This window comes from Mytilus trossulus, chromosome 8 (assembly GCF_036588685.1).
Source record: "Mytilus trossulus isolate FHL-02 chromosome 8, PNRI_Mtr1.1.1.hap1, whole genome shotgun sequence".
Lineage (NCBI taxonomy): Eukaryota > Metazoa > Mollusca > Bivalvia > Mytilida > Mytilidae > Mytilus > Mytilus trossulus.
In genome coordinates this window covers 35,817,300-35,835,711 of record NC_086380.1, presented here as the reverse complement: position 1 = coordinate 35,835,711, position 18,412 = coordinate 35,817,300, and the positions used below count along the sequence as shown (strand labels likewise).

The 18,412-nt window shown below is 32.8% G+C and overlaps 1 protein-coding gene across 2 annotated transcripts in view; it reads right to left on the bottom strand.

Moving 5' to 3' along the window:
- The window catches only part of LOC134680903 (probable RNA-binding protein 19), a 37,881-nt gene extending 20,584 nt beyond the window's left edge, over positions 1-17,297 (bottom strand). The window contains exons 1-9 of one of the 2 annotated variants that reach the window (XM_063540195.1): positions 17,171-17,297; positions 13,615-13,797; positions 12,701-12,826; positions 10,520-10,579; positions 8,238-8,397; positions 6,041-6,096; positions 5,193-5,459; positions 4,533-4,601; positions 3,712-3,790 (exon numbers count right to left, since the gene is read on the bottom strand). In XM_063540195.1, the coding sequence (XP_063396265.1) occupies positions 3,712-3,790; positions 4,533-4,601; positions 5,193-5,459; positions 6,041-6,096; positions 8,238-8,397; positions 10,520-10,579; positions 12,701-12,826; positions 13,615-13,797; positions 17,171-17,206 (1,036 nt within the window). In that variant the 5' untranslated portion in view covers positions 17,207-17,297. The remainder of the gene's footprint in view (positions 1-3,711; positions 3,791-4,532; positions 4,602-5,192; positions 5,460-6,040; positions 6,097-8,237; positions 8,398-10,519; positions 10,580-12,700; positions 12,827-13,614; positions 13,798-17,170) is intronic. The other variant, XM_063540196.1, reaches the window with a different exon arrangement.
- Between the last annotated feature and the right edge of the window lie 1,115 nt (positions 17,298-18,412).

Sequence of the window (18,412 nt, the reverse complement as noted above, 5' to 3'; positions counted from 1 at the left end):
ATCTATAATAAAATTTAAGATAATAACCAAAAACAGCAAAATTTCCTTAAAATTACCGATTCAGGGGCAGCAACCCAACAATGGGTTGTCAGATTCATCTGAAAATTATTGGGCAGATAGATCTTGATCTGATTAATAATTTTACCCCGTGTTGGATTTGCTCTAAATGCTTTGGTTTTTGAGTTATAAGCCAAAAACTGCATTTTACCCCTATGTTCTATTTTAAGCAGTGGCGGCCATCTTGATTTGATAGTCGGGTCACCGGACACATTTTTAAAACAAGATACCCCAAAGATGATGATTGCCAAGTCTGGATTAATTTGGCCCAGTAGTTTCAGAGGAGAAGATTTTAGTAAAAGATAACTAAGATTTACGGAAAAATGGTTAAAAATTGACTATAAAGGGCAATAACTCCTAAACGGGTCAACTGACCATTTCGGTCATGTTGACTTATTTGTAAATCCTACTTTACTAAACATTATTGCTGTTTACAGTTTATCTCTATCTATAATAATATTCAAGATAATAACCAAAAACTGCAAAATTTCCACAAAATTACCAATTCAGGGGCAGCAACCCAACAACGGGTTGACCGATTCATCTGAAAATTTCAGGGCAGATAGATCTTGACCTGATAAACATTTTTACCCCATGTCAGATTTCCTCTAAATGCTTTGGTTTTTGAGTTATAAGCCAAAAACTGCAGTTTACCCCTATGTTCTATTTTTAGCCGTGGCGGCCATCTTTGTTGTTTGACCGGGTCACGCCACACATTTTTTAAACTAGATACCCCAATGATGTTTGTGGCCAAGTTTGGTTCAATTTGGCCCAGTAGTTTCAGAGGAGAAGATTTTTGTAAAAGATAACTAAGATTTACGAAAAAATGGTTAAAAATTGACTATAAAGGGCAATAACTCCTAAACGGGTCAACTGACCATTTCGGTCATGTTGACTTATTTGTAAATCCTACTTTACTAAACATTATTGCTGTTTACAGTTTATCTCTATCTATAATAATATTCAAGATAATAACCAAAAACAGCAAAATTTCCTTAAAATTACCGATTCAGGGGCAGCAACCCAACAATGGGTTGTCAGATTCATCTGAAAATTATTGGGCAGATAGATCTTGATCTGATTAATAATTTTACCCCGTGTTGGATTTGCTCTAAATGCTTTGGTTTTTGAGTTATAAGCCAAAAACTGCATTTTACCCCTATGTTCTATTTTAAGCAGTGGCGGCCATCTTGATTTGATAGTCGGGTCACCGGACACATTTTTAAAACAAGATACCCCAAAGATGATGATTGCCAAGTCTGGATTAATTTGGCCCAGTAGTTTCAGAGGAGAAGATTTTTGTAAAAGATAACTAAGATTTACGAAAAATGGTTAAAAATTGACTATAAAGGGCAATAACTCCTAAACGGGTCAACTGACCATTTCGGTCTTGTTGACTTATTTGTAAATCCTTCTTTACTAAACATTATTGCTGTTTACAGTTTATCTCTATCTATAATAATATTCAAGATAATAACCAAAAACTGCAAAATGTCCACAAAATTACCAATTCAGGGGCAGCAACCCAACAACGGGTTGACCGATTCATCTGAAAATTTCAGGGCAGATAGATCTTGACCTGATAAACATTTTTACCCATGTCAGATTTCCTCTAAATGCTTTATTTTTGAGTTATAAGCCAAAAACTGCAGTTTACCCCTATGTTCTATTTTTAGCCGTGGCGGCCATCTTTGTTGGTTGACCGGGTCACGCCACACATTTTTTAAACTAGATATCCCAATGATGATTGTGGCCAAGTTTGGTTCAATTTGGCCCAGTAGTTTCAGAGGAGAAGATTTTTGTAAAAGATAACTAAGATTTACGAAAAATGGTTAAAAATTGACTATAAAGGGCAATAACTCCTAAACGGGTCAACTGACCATTTCGGTCATGTTGACTTATTTGTAAATCCTACTTTACTAAACATTATTGCTGTTTACAGTTTATCTCTATCTATAATAATATTCAAGATAATAACCAAAAACTGCAAAATTTCCACAAAATTACCAATTCAGGGGCAGCAACCCAACAACGGGTTGACCGATTCATCTGAAAATTTCAGGGCAGATAGATCTTGACCTGATAAACATTTTTACCCCTTGTCAGATTTCCTCTAAATGCTTTGGTTTTTGAGTTATAAGCCAAAAACTGCAGTTTACCCCTATGTTCTATTTTTAGCCGTGGCGGCCATCTTTGTTGTTTGACCGGGTCACGCCACACATTTTTTAAACTAGATACCCCAATGATGTTTGTGGCCAAGTTTGGTTCAATTTGGCCCAGTAGTTTCAGAGGAGAAGATTTTTGTAAAAGATAACTAAGATTTACGAAAAAATGGTTAAAAATTGACTATAAAGGGCAATAACTCCTAAACGGGTCAACTGACCATTTCGGTCATGTTGACTTATTTGTAAATCCTACTTTACTAAACATTATTGCTGTTTACAGTTTATCTCTATCTATAATAATATTCAAGATAATAACCAAAAACTGCAAAATTTCCACAAAATTACCAATTCAGGGGCAGCAACCCAACAACGGGTTGACCGATTCATCTGAAAATTTCAGGGCAGATAGATCTTGACCTGATAAACATTTTTACCACATGTCAGATTTCCTCTAAATGCTTTGGTTTTTGAGTTATAAGCCAAAAACTGCATTTTACCCCTATGTTCTATTTTTAGCCGTGGCGGCCATCTTGGTTGGTTGACCGGGTCACGCCACACATTTTTTAAACTAGATACCCCAATGATGATTGTGGCCAAGTTTGGTTCAATTTGGCCCAGTAGTTTCAGAGGAGAAGATTTTTGTAAAAGTTAACAACGATGACGGACGCCGGACGCAAAGTGATGGGAAAAGCTCACTTGGCCCTTCAGGCCAGGTGAGCTAAAAAGCTTCTGTCCAAGTTTGGTAAAAATCTAGGATAGTTAATTAATCTAATAAATGAAAACTGCAGACTGCAGACTGTATGTAATGTTAACTGGAAGAAAATCTAAGTCCATTTAAAAATAAAATACAGAAAAAATGGAGATATCTTTTTACAAAATTTACTTCTTGATACTATCTTATGATCATAAATAAGCTTCTGTCAAGGTTTGGTGCAAACCCAGGATTGTTTAAGAAAGTTATTAAAATTTTAAAAACTTTAACCACAGAGTGAATGTAATGTTCCCCGCAGAAAAACTAAGTCCATTTAAAAGTAAAATACGGAAAAATTGGATTTATTTTTTTACAAAATTTACTTCAGGATACTACCTTATGATTAAAAACAAGCTTCTGTCCAAGTTTGGTGCAAACCCAGGATAGTAAGAAAGTTTTAAAAATTCTAAAAACTTTAACCACAGAGTGAATGTTATTTTTTCCGAGCAGAAAAAACTAAGTCCATTTATAAGTAAAAAACGGAAAAAATGGAATTTAATATTTACAAAAGTTACTTCTGGTTACTATCTTATGATCATAAACAAGCTTCTGTCCAAGTTTGGTAGAAATCCAGTATAGTTTAAAAAAGTTATTAAAATTTCAAAAACTTTAACCACAGAGTGAATATTTGTGGACGCCGCCGCCGCCGCCGCCGCCGACGGAATGTAGGATCGCTTAGTCTCACTTTTTCGACTAAAGTCGAAGGCTCGACAAAAAGTATGTATTTGTAGAATTTACCTAATGGTTTCTTCTTTGCATTCTTAGGTATTCTTACACCAATCGGTTCAAGTGGCTGGAAAAACTCTCTGATCATTGTCTGAAAAAGGGAAATGATAATGAATGAACCAAGTCAGGAGCCTGTAATTCAGTGGCTGTCGTTTGTTTATGTGTTACATATTTGTTTTTCGTTCATTATTTTACATATATAAGGCTGTTAGTTTTCTCGTTTGAATTGTTTTACATTGTCTTATAGGGGCCTTTTATAGCTGACTATGGGGTATGGGCTTTGCTCATTGTTGAAGGCCGTATGATTACCTATAGTTGTTAATGTTTGTGTCATCTTGGTCCTTTGTGGATAGTTGTCTCATTGGCAATCATATCACATCTTCTTTTTTATATTTCATGGTTAATATATAAGATTTTATGAGAATAGCAGTGTGCTCATTTAAACATGTATACAACAAAAGATTTATGGAAATTGAATTGACACGATTTTTAATCAAGACTCTCTAACTTTTGTTTATTATTCACATATTTGAGAGGATTTTATAGTTTCAAAGGAGACAACTTTAGCACTTAAATGTTGTTATTAGTTTTGTTTATGATGATGTCGCAATGGAATTTAACCATCTGGTGTAAAAATATAAAAAAATGGCAGCTGCAAGTTTATTTTCCATTGACATATATTTTTGTCAAAAGTTATAAGTCTGTAGAAATAGTCATGTTTACAATTTTGAGCTTTTTTTTCCAGACATAATATTGTTAAACTTTCCAGCAAAGTAATAACCCATTAATCATAATCACAGAATCAACAACTTGAATTATCAAACAGCACTTACCTCGTCAACATAACCAGTAAATCCTCGTAACTTAATCAAATACTTCTGTTTGACTGGTTCCTTGTCGTCCTAAAAAAACCAAGGAAGCTATAATCTATTTCACATGAAAATGCAGTTATCTTATCTTAACTGCAAAGTCTAATTGATAGTTTATCAAGAGCTATATAAATATTACTTTCTTTAATCAAAATTTAGAAAATATACGATACAACTTTGTTTCATACAACACTATTTTTTTTTATCAAAATAATGATAAAATTGAAATAAGAATTATATTATATATAACATGAATAACATGTATCCCGCTTACATGTTTAACCCAACACATTATTTATGTATGTGCCTGTCTTAAGTCAGGAGCCTGTAAATTCAGTGGTTGTCGTTTGTTTATGTGTTACACATTTGTTTTTCGTTTATTTTTTTACATAAATAAGGCCGTTAGTTTTCTTGTTAAAATTGTTTTACATTGTCTTATCAGGGCCTTTAATAGCTGGCTATGCGGTATGGGCTTTGCTTATTGTTGAAGGCAGTAAGGTGACCTATAGTTGTTTATATCTGTGTCATTTTGGTCTTTTGTGGATAGTTGTCTCATTGGCAATCATACCACATCTTCTTTTTTATATTGCATTTGTTAGATGTAAATGTACAGAATAAACTTACTTTTGCAGGTATTTCATCCTTTTTTAGTGTGAGAAAATCATCATCATCATCACTTTCAGACTTGTCATCTTTGTCTTCACTTTTAGATTTGTCATCTTTGTCCTCACTGTCACTACTGTCACTTGTGTTACTTTCGTCATCACTGTCATTCTTATCACTATCACTGTCACCCTCCTTGTCACTTGTGTCACTGCCGCTATCGTCTTCCTTCTCACTGTCATCTGAATCACTCAATAAATCCTTGTCCGCCATTTTAGCTTTTAAGTACTGCAAAATAAATGTTATGTATTTCTTTTTAAATTTTATTTTTAAAAACAAAGCTTTGTAATACACTTCTTGATATAATATAAAGGTAAATTGCTTGAAAACATATCATATGAAATAAATGAAAGAAAAAAAATCCTAAATTTTAACACAATTTCATAAAGTATCCAATTTTTCTTTCAACACAGGATATCATCTTTCCATAAATGCATGATTGTGAATAAAATGTTAAGGTGGTACCCAACACTTTCACTAAAATTAATTTGGCTCGTTTAATTTTCATAAAATTTTGTCAAAGTATTTACTTTGACCCTTAAACATAAATATAAAAAATTCACAAATTTTGAACCAACCGTTTTGTCAGAAAAATTACACTGGTTATATACCAGTTTGACAAATACCAATTTTGATCATTGAGAAGCTTAATATTCCTCTTACAACACAATGTAATTAAAACATTTAGCTGACTTTAAAGAGTTATCTTCCTGTAGTGTTAGGTACCACCTTAATTTACAAGTGGAAGTGTACTTGTCTGTAGGACAACATATTTAATATATTCTTAACACAGATTTCTTTAGACTTACATCAAGATCAGAAACTTTCTTTGGACTTTCTTCATCTGTTTTATCAACTTCCATTTCTGTTAAAAAATTAGAATACTCATCAACAACTATGTGACTGTTACATAAGGTCCTATAATGTTATATTGAAAATTTGATTCTCTATTTATTTTTCATTTGGAAAAAAAATTCAAACAATAATGTGTCTATAGTCATGATAGTACATGGATGCCCCACTCCCACTATCATTTTCTATTTTCAGTGGATTGTGAAATTGGGGTAAAAACTCTAAATTGGCACTTGTATTTTTGTCCATCTGATGAGTTAAGCCTTTTTCAACTGATTTGTATAGTTCGTTCTTATGTTGTACTGTTTTACCACTGTTCAGATTAAGGGAGGGTTGGGATCCCGCTAACATGTTAAACCCAGCCACATTATTCATATATGTGCCTGTCCCAAGCCAGGAGCCTGTAATTCAGTGGTTGTTGTTTGTTTATGTGTTACATATTTGTTTTTCTTTTGTTTTTTTATATTAAAAATGTTGAAGGCTGTACGGTGACCTATAGTTGTAAATGTCTGTGTCATTTTGGTCTCTTGTGGACAGTTGTCTCATTGGCAATCATACCACAGTCTTTTTTATATTGAATTTAATAGATCATATCATATGAAATATAAGTGTCAAGTTGATTGGACTTCAACTTCATCAAAAACTACCTTGACCAAAAACTTTAACCTGAAGTTGAACAGACAGACAAAGGGACAGGCAGATGCAAAGAACAAAAAACAGAATGCGCATAAGTGGGGCATAAAAATTATTTATTAACTATTTCTCCATTACAATTCATTATTTGTTATTCAGTTCTTTTTTTCTTTTTTTAATAGTAAGACATTATAGCAGTTCACAAGGTTTAATGTAAGCCCTCTAATTTCATAGTACTGGTACAATGAAACTGATGATATCTACTGATTTCATCGTGTTAAATAAAAAAATTTGGTTCCATCCAATCAAGCACCTGATTTCACATGTTTCAGGTTGTCAATCCTTGGTAGGTTCAAATCACACTTTAAAATTGATATTTGCTTACTCTCAACTAAGCACAACATTTTAAGAGTTAAGGCAAATTCTGCAAGCACTTGCAACTGGGTGACTTGCTTCGTACAGATATTCATTTCAATTTCTATCAGATCAAAGTTTAAGCTTAACATATCAGCCCAGTATAAATAAGGTCACATTCACATCACATTAACATTTGATCGTTCTGGTTATGCATATTACATTTAGTGGGGGTCTCATTGGGGGGTTCTGATCCCATATCCCGCTTACTGTTTTGTCAGATTTCTGTATCCTGCTTATACTATGTACCTAATAAAGCAATTCTCATTTTTTTTGTAATTTCCTGTGTCCCACTATACTTTAATTCCAGTTTTCATGGCACAATAATTTGACTTTCCCGTGTAACACTTACGAAAAATCGGCAATCCCGCGTCACGCTTAAACACCAATGAGACCCACCATAGTATGAACAAATGTACAAATAACAAATATACAATAGAACCATAGGGATTCATAAAAAAAAAAAAAATATCTTACAGTTTGATGCAAGACATTAAGGAACAATCAAGAAACAATGTAATTACAAAAAGGGGGGGAAGGACTTTTTTTGGGGATGTTGGGATTTCACCTTTATATTTTTGCAGGAATTTGTGATTTACACTAAACAAAAGACTCTCATTACAGATGTTTCTGGGTCTGGGAAAAATTGCATTATTTCTTCTGGAATTCCGGATTCAGTATTTATTCTTTTTAATCTAAGACCAAACCTCCTTCGTGACAGTTGTGGCATAATTATTTAATTCAATTAATGAATGGTTGTTATTTATTTTGAATTTATTGAACCATAAAATTAATTTTTGACTCTTTACATTGAATAATCTGCAAAGTGGATTATGTTAAATGTGAAGAGTCAAATATTAATTTTATGGTTCAATAAATCAAAAATAAATTATTGCCATTCATTATAAATAAATTTCTATCAAAATAAGGCTCAAAGATATATATTTATACGAATAACAACGTACACAGATGTTTGCATATGAATACACAATGTTAGAGTGAGCGTGTCACCATAAAAATTGATAACATTGAAAATAAAGCTAATTCTTTTAACCAATCAGAAGACAGTAAATACATTAAATTTATTTATTCAAAAATGATATTTACCAGTACCTTCAACACCACTGTCAGAATTCTCATCATCACTGTTGTCAGATTCTGTCTTTTTTGTTGTCATGGTAACTATCTCGTCATTGTTCCAGATTTGTTTTTTACCACCTTTCATATGAGCATCAAGAAATTCTTCAAATTTTGGATCATCTTTTAACTGAAAAATATGAATATTGTAACATATTGAAAACAATTTGAAAGCATAGCAAGTAAACAAATGAATACGAAGAAAAGTAAACAAAAAATAAAATAATATTGAAATATTTTAGAAGTGATACATTTGGAAAGTAATTTTCTCAAGGCCCCTGTCATGCTGATTCAAAGACTGCTATGAAATCATTAGCACGCTTTTTTTCCCGATTTGTTACTGGTTACTGGTTGCTGTTATTGTTGATTAGGTTGCAATGTTTTGGATTGAATAAATTTGCCAATGTAATGCACAAAACTGCCAAGCTTATAATGAGATATATGTGTTGTATATTACTAGCTTCATCTTTTGACTTTGTCAGATTTTAAGGGATTGAAGCACCAGCATGATTGGCAGTTATTGTATGATTTGACTGTATTTGCCATTATTATGAAAGATTCTGACATGGAATCCAGAAATTTAGTTGACAATTTCTTTTCCGTTTGTTCCAGAGGTCATTCCTGATCAACAAAAGTTGGATTCTATTTTTTTTAACCAAGGAATCACAGCAGAAATTAACTTGCAATGATTATTTCACTGCATGATCATTATCCTTATAAAAGGTCTAAATCGATATTTGGAAATCAAGTTAAATGTGTAAAATCCTTTTTGGAACTATTTTAATGACTGAAAGGAGGTTGTAAACAAATCAAGAATAGATAATGTTTACTACTTTCGGTTTAAAATGAAACGAAAAAGGGAAGTGACATGTGGATAATAAATTCAAAATAAGTCTGGATTCATCAGGAAATAATCATGTTTCGATTGAAATTCCTTTAGAAAGAGATATATATTTGTCTCTCTCGTTTAATTGATTCTAAATGATTTCGTATTTTACATTTTTAATGTCTATACATAGTCAAAGGAATATTTTCACGCATGCATAGAACACAATACAGGAAGCACCTGGTTAACTCTAAAAGTTTTGAATAAACACATTAAAGTTCTTTATTTTAAATGGAAATTGTCGAAAGTTTTTTGTTGAAAATTTAAATCAAATATGACGAAAATGCCTTTGAATGACGAATCTACCACAAAAGAACTACAGATTGTGATCGTTTGAGAAATATTGAAATTCAAATGCGAACTGTTCGGGTTGTTATTATTTTGATTCAATGAAGAAACTATACTCCTGGTTGTTGAAATGCCAACTGACTGATTTTCCTGGGGAAATAATTATGATGGTCATTCAATTATGGTGTTTATTAATAATCAACAGATTAGTGACCCATCCGATGGCGATAAGCGGATTAGTTGTAATCACAACTTGTAACACCTGTTGAAAATGTTAATGACCTGGAGGTCATAAACTTGTCAAAAACATGAAGACAGGTAGATTTATAGTTTTTATTGCGATTTTTTTTTTTACACTATCAAAATTAAAGTGACGAAATTGATTTGAAATACTTTCGTCAATGAGAAAACCCTTTTGAAAATAGGAAAGTGACGAGCGCTAGCAAAATCACTGCCTTAGTGTGTTTATACACATGTTTTGGATGTTGTTATTTTTTTTCTTTTATTTATTCTGCATCTCTGTATTAAAAGTGTTTGTAATATAATGTTTGTGTGTTCTGAACAACAGTTACTGGCATATCATCTAGGACAACATAACAAAAGGCTCACAAGGGTCTAAATTGCTCATCTGGTAAAAAAAATATGCTATTCAGATATCGTTTTTTTCCCCTATAGTCAGTTATGTCCAACGGGCAATCACTCCTGTAAGCAGAAAATTTCTACAAAGTTGACTTATAAGTTGTTCCAATTTTGCTAATCATTTTTTTGCCTTTTACAATTTCTCTCTGCTTTAGTTTTAAATTGAATTATAAACCCAAAACTGTATTTTGATCCTATGTTCTATTTAAGCAACATCCTTCATGTTTGTTGATGTTTCAAATCTCTTTTTAAAAAACATTATGACAAGAATGGATGGTAAAGAAAATTATCTCTACAAACCAATTTGACGCACAATAGAGACAAAAAAGAAAATTAAAACATTATAAGGTAAACACAGATTAAAGCCAATGAGGAACAAATAAGTAAGTATTTATTAACTGGGTATCAGTTGAGCACGGGAACAGGTTCACATCCTTACCTCTCCCATCATGTCCTCTAATGCCTTGTCTTTAGCCGTTTTCTTCTTTTCAGACTTGGACTGGAAAAAAAAATTAAACATTAAATTTTCAAAAGGCTGATCTATTCATTGAATGATTAATGAGATAATAATCAGAATTGTTTTTTTGTATTCATATGAAATTTAGTGTATATAACAGTAAAAATTGGTTAGACAAAGAGAAATTGTTCTTAAAAATTGCAATTTAAAGCAGAGGCATTGAGTGTATAGTTCAAGGTATAATTTTTGGTTATAGCTGAACCTAAAGGCATTAATAGGTTAGATATACATGTACTAACCTCCTTTTGGAGTAGTCTAGTCCAACAGACAGATAGATTGGTTATCTGTTGGATGAGTCTTCGATAGTAACCCAACCTAACAATGACTTCACGGTTCACCTAGCAAGTAAGCTAACCAAAAAATATTACCTTAACCAACACACTCATTGATACATTCTGCTGTAAAGGAAAGTTAAAGGAACATTTGTATCAATGAATGCTTTGCCACATTTTAATGCAAATGTTCAGTAGCTAACTGAATCACATAATGTAAAAGCATGAATAACATAAGCATGTCCCAAGCTGCATTGAGATTCTAGAAATCAAACCCATACACACACAGAAAAAAATAGTCTGTTCAGTGTGAGCCGTACCTTGACCTATAATGGTTTACTTTTATAAAATGTTACTTAGATGGAAATTTGTTTCATTGGCACTCATACCACATCTTCCTATATCTATTACAGTGTTCCAGCTAGGATTTCAAAAGGGCAGGGTGCCAATCCTGAAAAGGGCATTTAACGCGCGTTATGATAATATGAAAAGGGCATATTTTAATAAAAGATGTTAATCAAACATTGTGTTTATTCGTTGAATCACAGGTTATACAAGAACAACATCATTAGCCCATATAGAACTCTATCTTTCTACTTTTTTAAAAGGCTGAAAAACTTGTCAAGCAGCTTGTCACACAAGTTTTTTTTATCATTGCTTGGCACAGTTGAACTTTATATGCAGTATGTTTTGAAAGGTGACCTGTTTCATACTGTTTCTATGGTCTGCCACATTTTACCAGTTTCACCTTTCTACCCCTGCTGTGCTTAATGGCAATACAGCACAAAGCAGCTGTGCTTAGTAAATTGCACAACTTTAGGATATATAGCAACAGTGAAAAATTGCATCAAAAATAAAGAATACAGAAAAAGATGACCAAGGCACCCTACCAACACTGCTACTAAGACCCTCTTTAACTTTTCCCATAACTCAAAATAAATACCTAAACATATATATTCCTAAGCAAGAAGTATGTAGACATATTTTAGAATATGTAAATGGGTTACTCAATGCTAGGAAAAAAATCAGATTGAGTTATCTTTCTTTATTCGGGTGTGCTCCTTCTTTGGAGGATTATAAACATCACGTAAATATGATGTTAATATGATCACAATATGGCGGCCGATTTTGTTATTTTCGTATCAAAAATGAAGGCAGTCAATGACAAATACGTCTGATTTTTTTGTTTTTTCATGGACAACAAGAAAAAAACAATGTCTTCAACGAGTTTATTATGGTTTTCAACTTTCTGTCATTACGTTTCCTCCATGAAACTACGGCAAACATCGCAAATTGTGCCCAAGTTGTTGTACGCACATTTCTTCAAAGATAATTGCCGACTAACCGATTCTATTTGAATGAATTAATGTTGATGATCACTAATGACCCATCCGATAAACGGATTACCTATAACAACAGACACCAGTTGTAACCGTTGATTAGCTTGGGGTCGTAAACAAAGTTAAACTTTTCCCCAGGTAAAATTTAGTAATTATCGTATCATATCAATTATATACGAACAAATTAATATGCAATCGATCTTCAAAAAAGGCAGGGCGCCCTGGAAACTGTAAAAAGGGCACAGGGCGCCACTCGGAAAAGGGCGGGCGCCGCGCCTTCTGAAAACGGCCTAGCTGGAACACTGTATTAAACTAAATTTCTCCCAGTTTTTATGTGAATATCAAATATTTGCAGAATTATCTTGCCTGGGTAAAAAATTGTGTGTTCCAAGACTGACCTGAAAATTTGTTGGTGAAACTCTATATGATTGGACAAAAATACTTGACCCCTCCTGTTCCCTGAAAAACAAGAGAAGAATAAAAGCACTCACAGCTTTATCAGGCTTTTCCTCTGTTTTGACAGCAGCTGTTTTGGCTTGGAAAGCTGAACTATCCTTAGAATATTTACTCCATGATCTTGGTTTATTCTGATCTCCAAAATCTTTTGCATATTCAACCTTTAAAAAAACAGAACTTCAGTAAGATTATGTTGTAGTTTAAATACAGCAGAAAGTAACCTGTAAGTTACCTCTAATTCTCAACATTTTTGTGCATTCTTCCTACTTAAAATGGGGTCTGTAGGTTCATTGCATTATTTAACCTTATATTGAATCAGATAATAACATTGAGAATTGAAATGGGGAATATGTCAAAGAGACAACAACCTGACCATAGAGCAGAAAACAGCCGAAGGCCACCAATGGGTCTTCAATGCAGTGAGAAACTTCTGCACCAGGAGGAGTCTTGTCAGCTGGCCCCTAAACAAATATGTGTTTTTTGTGAAAACTAGCTGTCATGTTATTATGTAATTTAATATGTTATCTGAACTTTCAATTGGAAAAGACAGGTTAAAAATAATTAACTTTTACTGAAAAATTAAGTATAGTTTTGTTAAATGTAAATCCAATACTGGAAATAGACAATAAGATTATAATACTGTTAATTCAGAAATTATTGTGTGCATTTATCATGTTTATTGCGATTTTGTCATTTTAGTCTAAAAAGTGATATTAATTTGCTATATTCAGAAAAAATCCTGTTTGATTCAAAAAAGCAAGATTTAATTATTGCGAGGATATCCCTGTTGTATTTTACCCAATAATAAAAACATTGCAATAATTTCGGAATTTACAGTATATGTTTTTCTTCCTTTACTTTCCATATATAAATATTGATATATGTCATGCATGTTGATCCTTGTTTAAACCTGAGTGACAACTTTTATCTATGTAAAACGTACACATACCTGTATTCTAGCTGTGTCAATAAATGTTTTGTTAAGAGAGTTTAAGGCATTTTTAGCTTCTTCATCTTTACTATATCCAATAAAAGCAAATTTCCTGAAGCGACCATCTTTAGTGAACTTCAAGGTACAATCAGTTATCTCCCCTTTTGTACTAAATACAGTCCTCAATCGCTCTTCTTTTATCTAAAATTATACAATTGAATAAACATAAAAAAATCAAAAAAATTCTGAATTTCACACAGGGGCTGATGGAAACCTTTATCTAGTCTATGGCTGCTACTCTGTCAGTCATAAAGAGTAAAATTTTACTGCTTTGAAATAAGTCTATTTATCAGCCATGTCAGTAAAATGTGGAAAATGAAGAAAAATAATTGTCTCAAGATTCTATCTCGTATTATGAAGAAGCTTTTAAACAATTTGCTGAATTCAGGTTTTAAACTATTTAACCAAAATGTTAGACTTGCTACATGTCCCTTCCTAATTATGTTTTTTCTTTTTTTTTCAATTTTGCCCCTTTAATAATTTTACTGCTAGGAGATTACAATTATACTGACATCTGCAGGAGACAATCAGTAGGCTGGCACTTATCAGTAAACATATTAATTAGTAAGAGAGAAATAATAGAAAGGGAATTGTAGCAAGTCTACCGAAATGTATGTAAATGTTGACTTAAAAATACAAAGCCAAAAACATCGCAATAAATTCTGAATTTACAATAATTAATATGTACATGTATGTAAGGAATTAAATTGCTTCATTCTAAAAAATGTTTGGAGCTGCATGTCCAAATTTTGATTTGTTTCAATACAAAGAGAAAGAAATAAAATCAGCTGGACATTAGAAAGGTTCCGTAAAATTTTGAAGTCTAATATTAAATATCTGACGCCACAACATGCACAATGGAAAAGTGATTGTTTTCTGACGTCAACAGTCCAAGCGGGACAGATTCTCAGGTGATAAGGTGTATACACAGCAGACGCAGCACCAACAGTGTATTTTGGTGTATCCTGCTCCTCATGCATCAGGGTAAAGATACAAATTAAGAATCAGTCATCAGTATGACGGTGGTTTGCGGAAATGTAATGTTATAGATTTCCTTTACTGTTTTCGACGTGTTCAATGTACAGTGAAACTTCTCTAAACCGGTCCCTCTTAATACCGGTTCTCCCTTCATACCGGCCAAAACCGCAAGTCCCAGCCGGCGTGTATGTAAATAAACGGTCAGGTAACCTTATAAAACCGGCCACCCCTTTAAACCGGATACCGGCCGTTATTTGTGTATTTGTGTAATCAAAATCAATAAAATATCACCTCATAAGACCGGCCTTCTCATTTGTAATCATTAGTCCATATATAATACTGTTATATAAACAAACAAGTTAATCCGGTCAATTAGACACCTGCATGGCCACTGAGTAGTGTTCACCTGTCAATGTCAAATCAATACCCGAATAAATATTATCGGTTGAGAGATTTTGATGTTCACCCACGCTAATCAATGATGAAAGTTGATTATTATTAAATGTTTTAGCTTGGCTACTTTATTTGATCATTTAAAAAAAAAAAATTTAGGCAAATTATAAAAATTAATCACTCACTTCGACTTTTGCAATTAAATCGTAATTCGTTATCGTCGAGAGATTATATTGAAATTTAATAAACCTGTTTAGTTTATTTAAAGGGTGAGTTATTAGTTTGAGGTGTCAAGATTTAATGTGTATGCAATGCTTATGAAGTATGTTTTTTTTCTTTAATGCTTATGAAGTATATGAACATCGTATGGTACCGATGTGAGGAGCTTACATTTTCAATAATATGTGATATTGATATTAAAATTGTTTTGTTATATAGTTGCATTTTATTTGTTATTCCTGCAAAATAAAAAATAATAAAGATACAAATGATGTTTTAATATTTATTTCATAATCAATTTAGAATACAAAGCTAAATTTACACAACAAAACAAACTTTATGATTGAGGTACAATACATGATAAAAAAAACAAATGCACACATATTGAAGGGAAGTAACTCTTATATTGAAGGGAAGTAACTCTTGTTAATTTCAAATTCATTAAACCGGCCACCCCTGAAAACCGGCCGAATCCCGTGGTCCGACGGGCGGCCGGTTTTGAGAAGTTTCACTGTAGACATATTTGATATCTTAAACTTTAATTTAATATGATTTGTTGCATTAGTAACTGAAATAATACATTTGTTTATTGAGGTCACAATTAAAAAGCTAAAACAATTAATTTTTTTTTAAATGCGCTGTTCAGCGATATGCCATGTATGCGGTTTGGGATCGGTGATGAAAGATTTACCGTCTAATTAATATTAGTTCATGCATTTTGTAAAGTTATTTTAATACCACAGAACACTAAAAATATACCACTGAACATAAAAACAAACAACATAACAACTTCTGTATAGTCGCCGTCAGCTGAAATTCGTAGCGGTTATCGGTAAAAATAATCTAAACTATCAACCGCGTTCTCTCGAGATATAGTTTTTCTTATTCCATTCATAAATCGCGAAAAGAAAAACCACTACTGACCTACCTTTTAAGTGATCGCACTGTAATAAATTATCCTGACCTTCACATTTTCCAGAATGTTTTCCATTGTAATTCCGCCATCTTCGTTTCTACGAGGATCATTTGTTTACATGTGAAATTCGTCATTTACGCAGTTTCCTGAAATGTTCTTTCATTGATGTGATACGGTTTCCCGCGCTTTATGCAAATGTTATGAAATTGAACTCCAGGGGAACACTTCCGGAAAAAACAATGGCGGATTCCACCATTCAAAATAGTCTTGGAAAATGTGAAGGTCAGGATTATCACAGTGCAATCACTTAAAAGGTAGGTCAGTAGTGGTTTTTCTTTTTGCGATTTATGAATGGAATGTGAAAAACTATATCTTGAGTGAACGTGGTTGATAGTTTAGATTATTTTAATTGATAACCGCTACGAATTTCAGCTGACGGCGACTATAGTATACACCTTATCACTAATCCCGGCTGACCCTGTCGCTTGAACTTTTGACACAAACAACAATCACTTTTTCATTGTGGCATCAGATATCTTGTTTTATGACGTCAAATTTTTACAGGAACCTGTGTGATATCCAGTAATGGTGGACAAATAGCGATAAGGTGTATTCTGTGGTGTTCTAACTTCTGACTCTGTGGTAAAAAGACGGTCTGGTCAGCAGTTGCTAATAATAATAATATCCGATACAAGTTTTGGATAAATTGTAGAAAAGAAGAATGAGATATCCATAACATCAAACATGATAAGGTTACATCAAGAGTCGGGCAGACTGGCAAATAGTCCAAATAATTATGACGTCTTGAAAGGCTATTATATTTTTTTTCCTAGAAAAAATTATAATAGCCTTTCAGGCGTCATAGAAAAAAATATAATAGCCTTTCAGGCGTCATAATTATTTGGACTAACTGGCAGACTGCCAGAGATCTATGTCTATGACTATGTTTCACTCGTGAATATTAGGCTAGTTCTTATATCAAGAAGCGAATCTCGCTATTTTTCTTACCCCGTTAGGAAGATTTTTAACAATCAAACGAGACATTTAGCTCTTTTAGGGACCTTTTGTCCCTTTTCAGGTAAAATGATCCTTTTAAATTTTGTAAACACGTGAAACGTGAAAATCTACCGGAAATGATATAAATTACCTCCCTTGGCAAAGATAAATGTCATTATCGGCCTAAATGCATTCGCCCCTAAAATGTACCGTTTTTAGCCATACTTGTGACGCAGGAAATAAATCTCCATGCGACTGGCGATACTTCTAATAGCTTTTATTTATATTGAAATAATTGCATGCGTTTATGTTATTATGATTCATACAATTATACTTTTATTCATGTGTACAGTCAATAACGTTACAGTACTGTTATACTTGCTCGAATAACATTTAAGTTAACGTTATCGATATAACAGTTGCATGGGATGCGTACACTATTTTCTTTTTCTCTTTTTAGGCAGTAATGGAACACACCTACATAAATAAATAAATTTGGAAATAACGTACAACCCTCCCCGAATTTAAAGCCAACGTATTTGAAAATCTAAAACCCTTTCTAATTATGAAAAATACAATTTTGTAAAAATCAAACAATATAAATGCCTTATACAAACATTGATAAGTTGATAAAACTAGAAACATATATTTTAGGCCCTTCCATTCATGCATTAATTTACTTAAATTACTACACGCACATGATGCTTGATAGAAAACATTACGGCTATCATAATCATTAGTAAAGTACAAAGCAAATACCAAACTACAAAAAAATCAGAAATGATAAGCATATAAGTTGATAGTTGTTAATCACGGATCTGATCTACAAGCAGCTCTGACCAATTGAGCCATATAGACGATCAGATCTTCCTTGAGTTAGGGACCGTGGCCTAACTCAACTAGTGCGCTCGATCTAACCAATTGAGCCATAGACGATCTTCCCTAACTCAGTCCGAGAGCCCAATAATCCGACAACCGATATTTAAAGTCCGACACTTATCAAGTCAAGTATCAGGTTAAATAAATGTTTGTCTGTATTATTACGTTTATGTATTACGTATATATTACATAAGAATAAGGTAGTTCGAATACTTTCTACACAGTACTCAATTCAAAATTTGTATATAGAATAGAACAGAAAATAATATTTCATTTTCCAAATACAGGGTCTATAAAGAGCATATAAATCAAGACCAACTAGTGATGGTGCGAGCTACTGATGATATCCACACCGATAAACAGAAATTGTTGAGT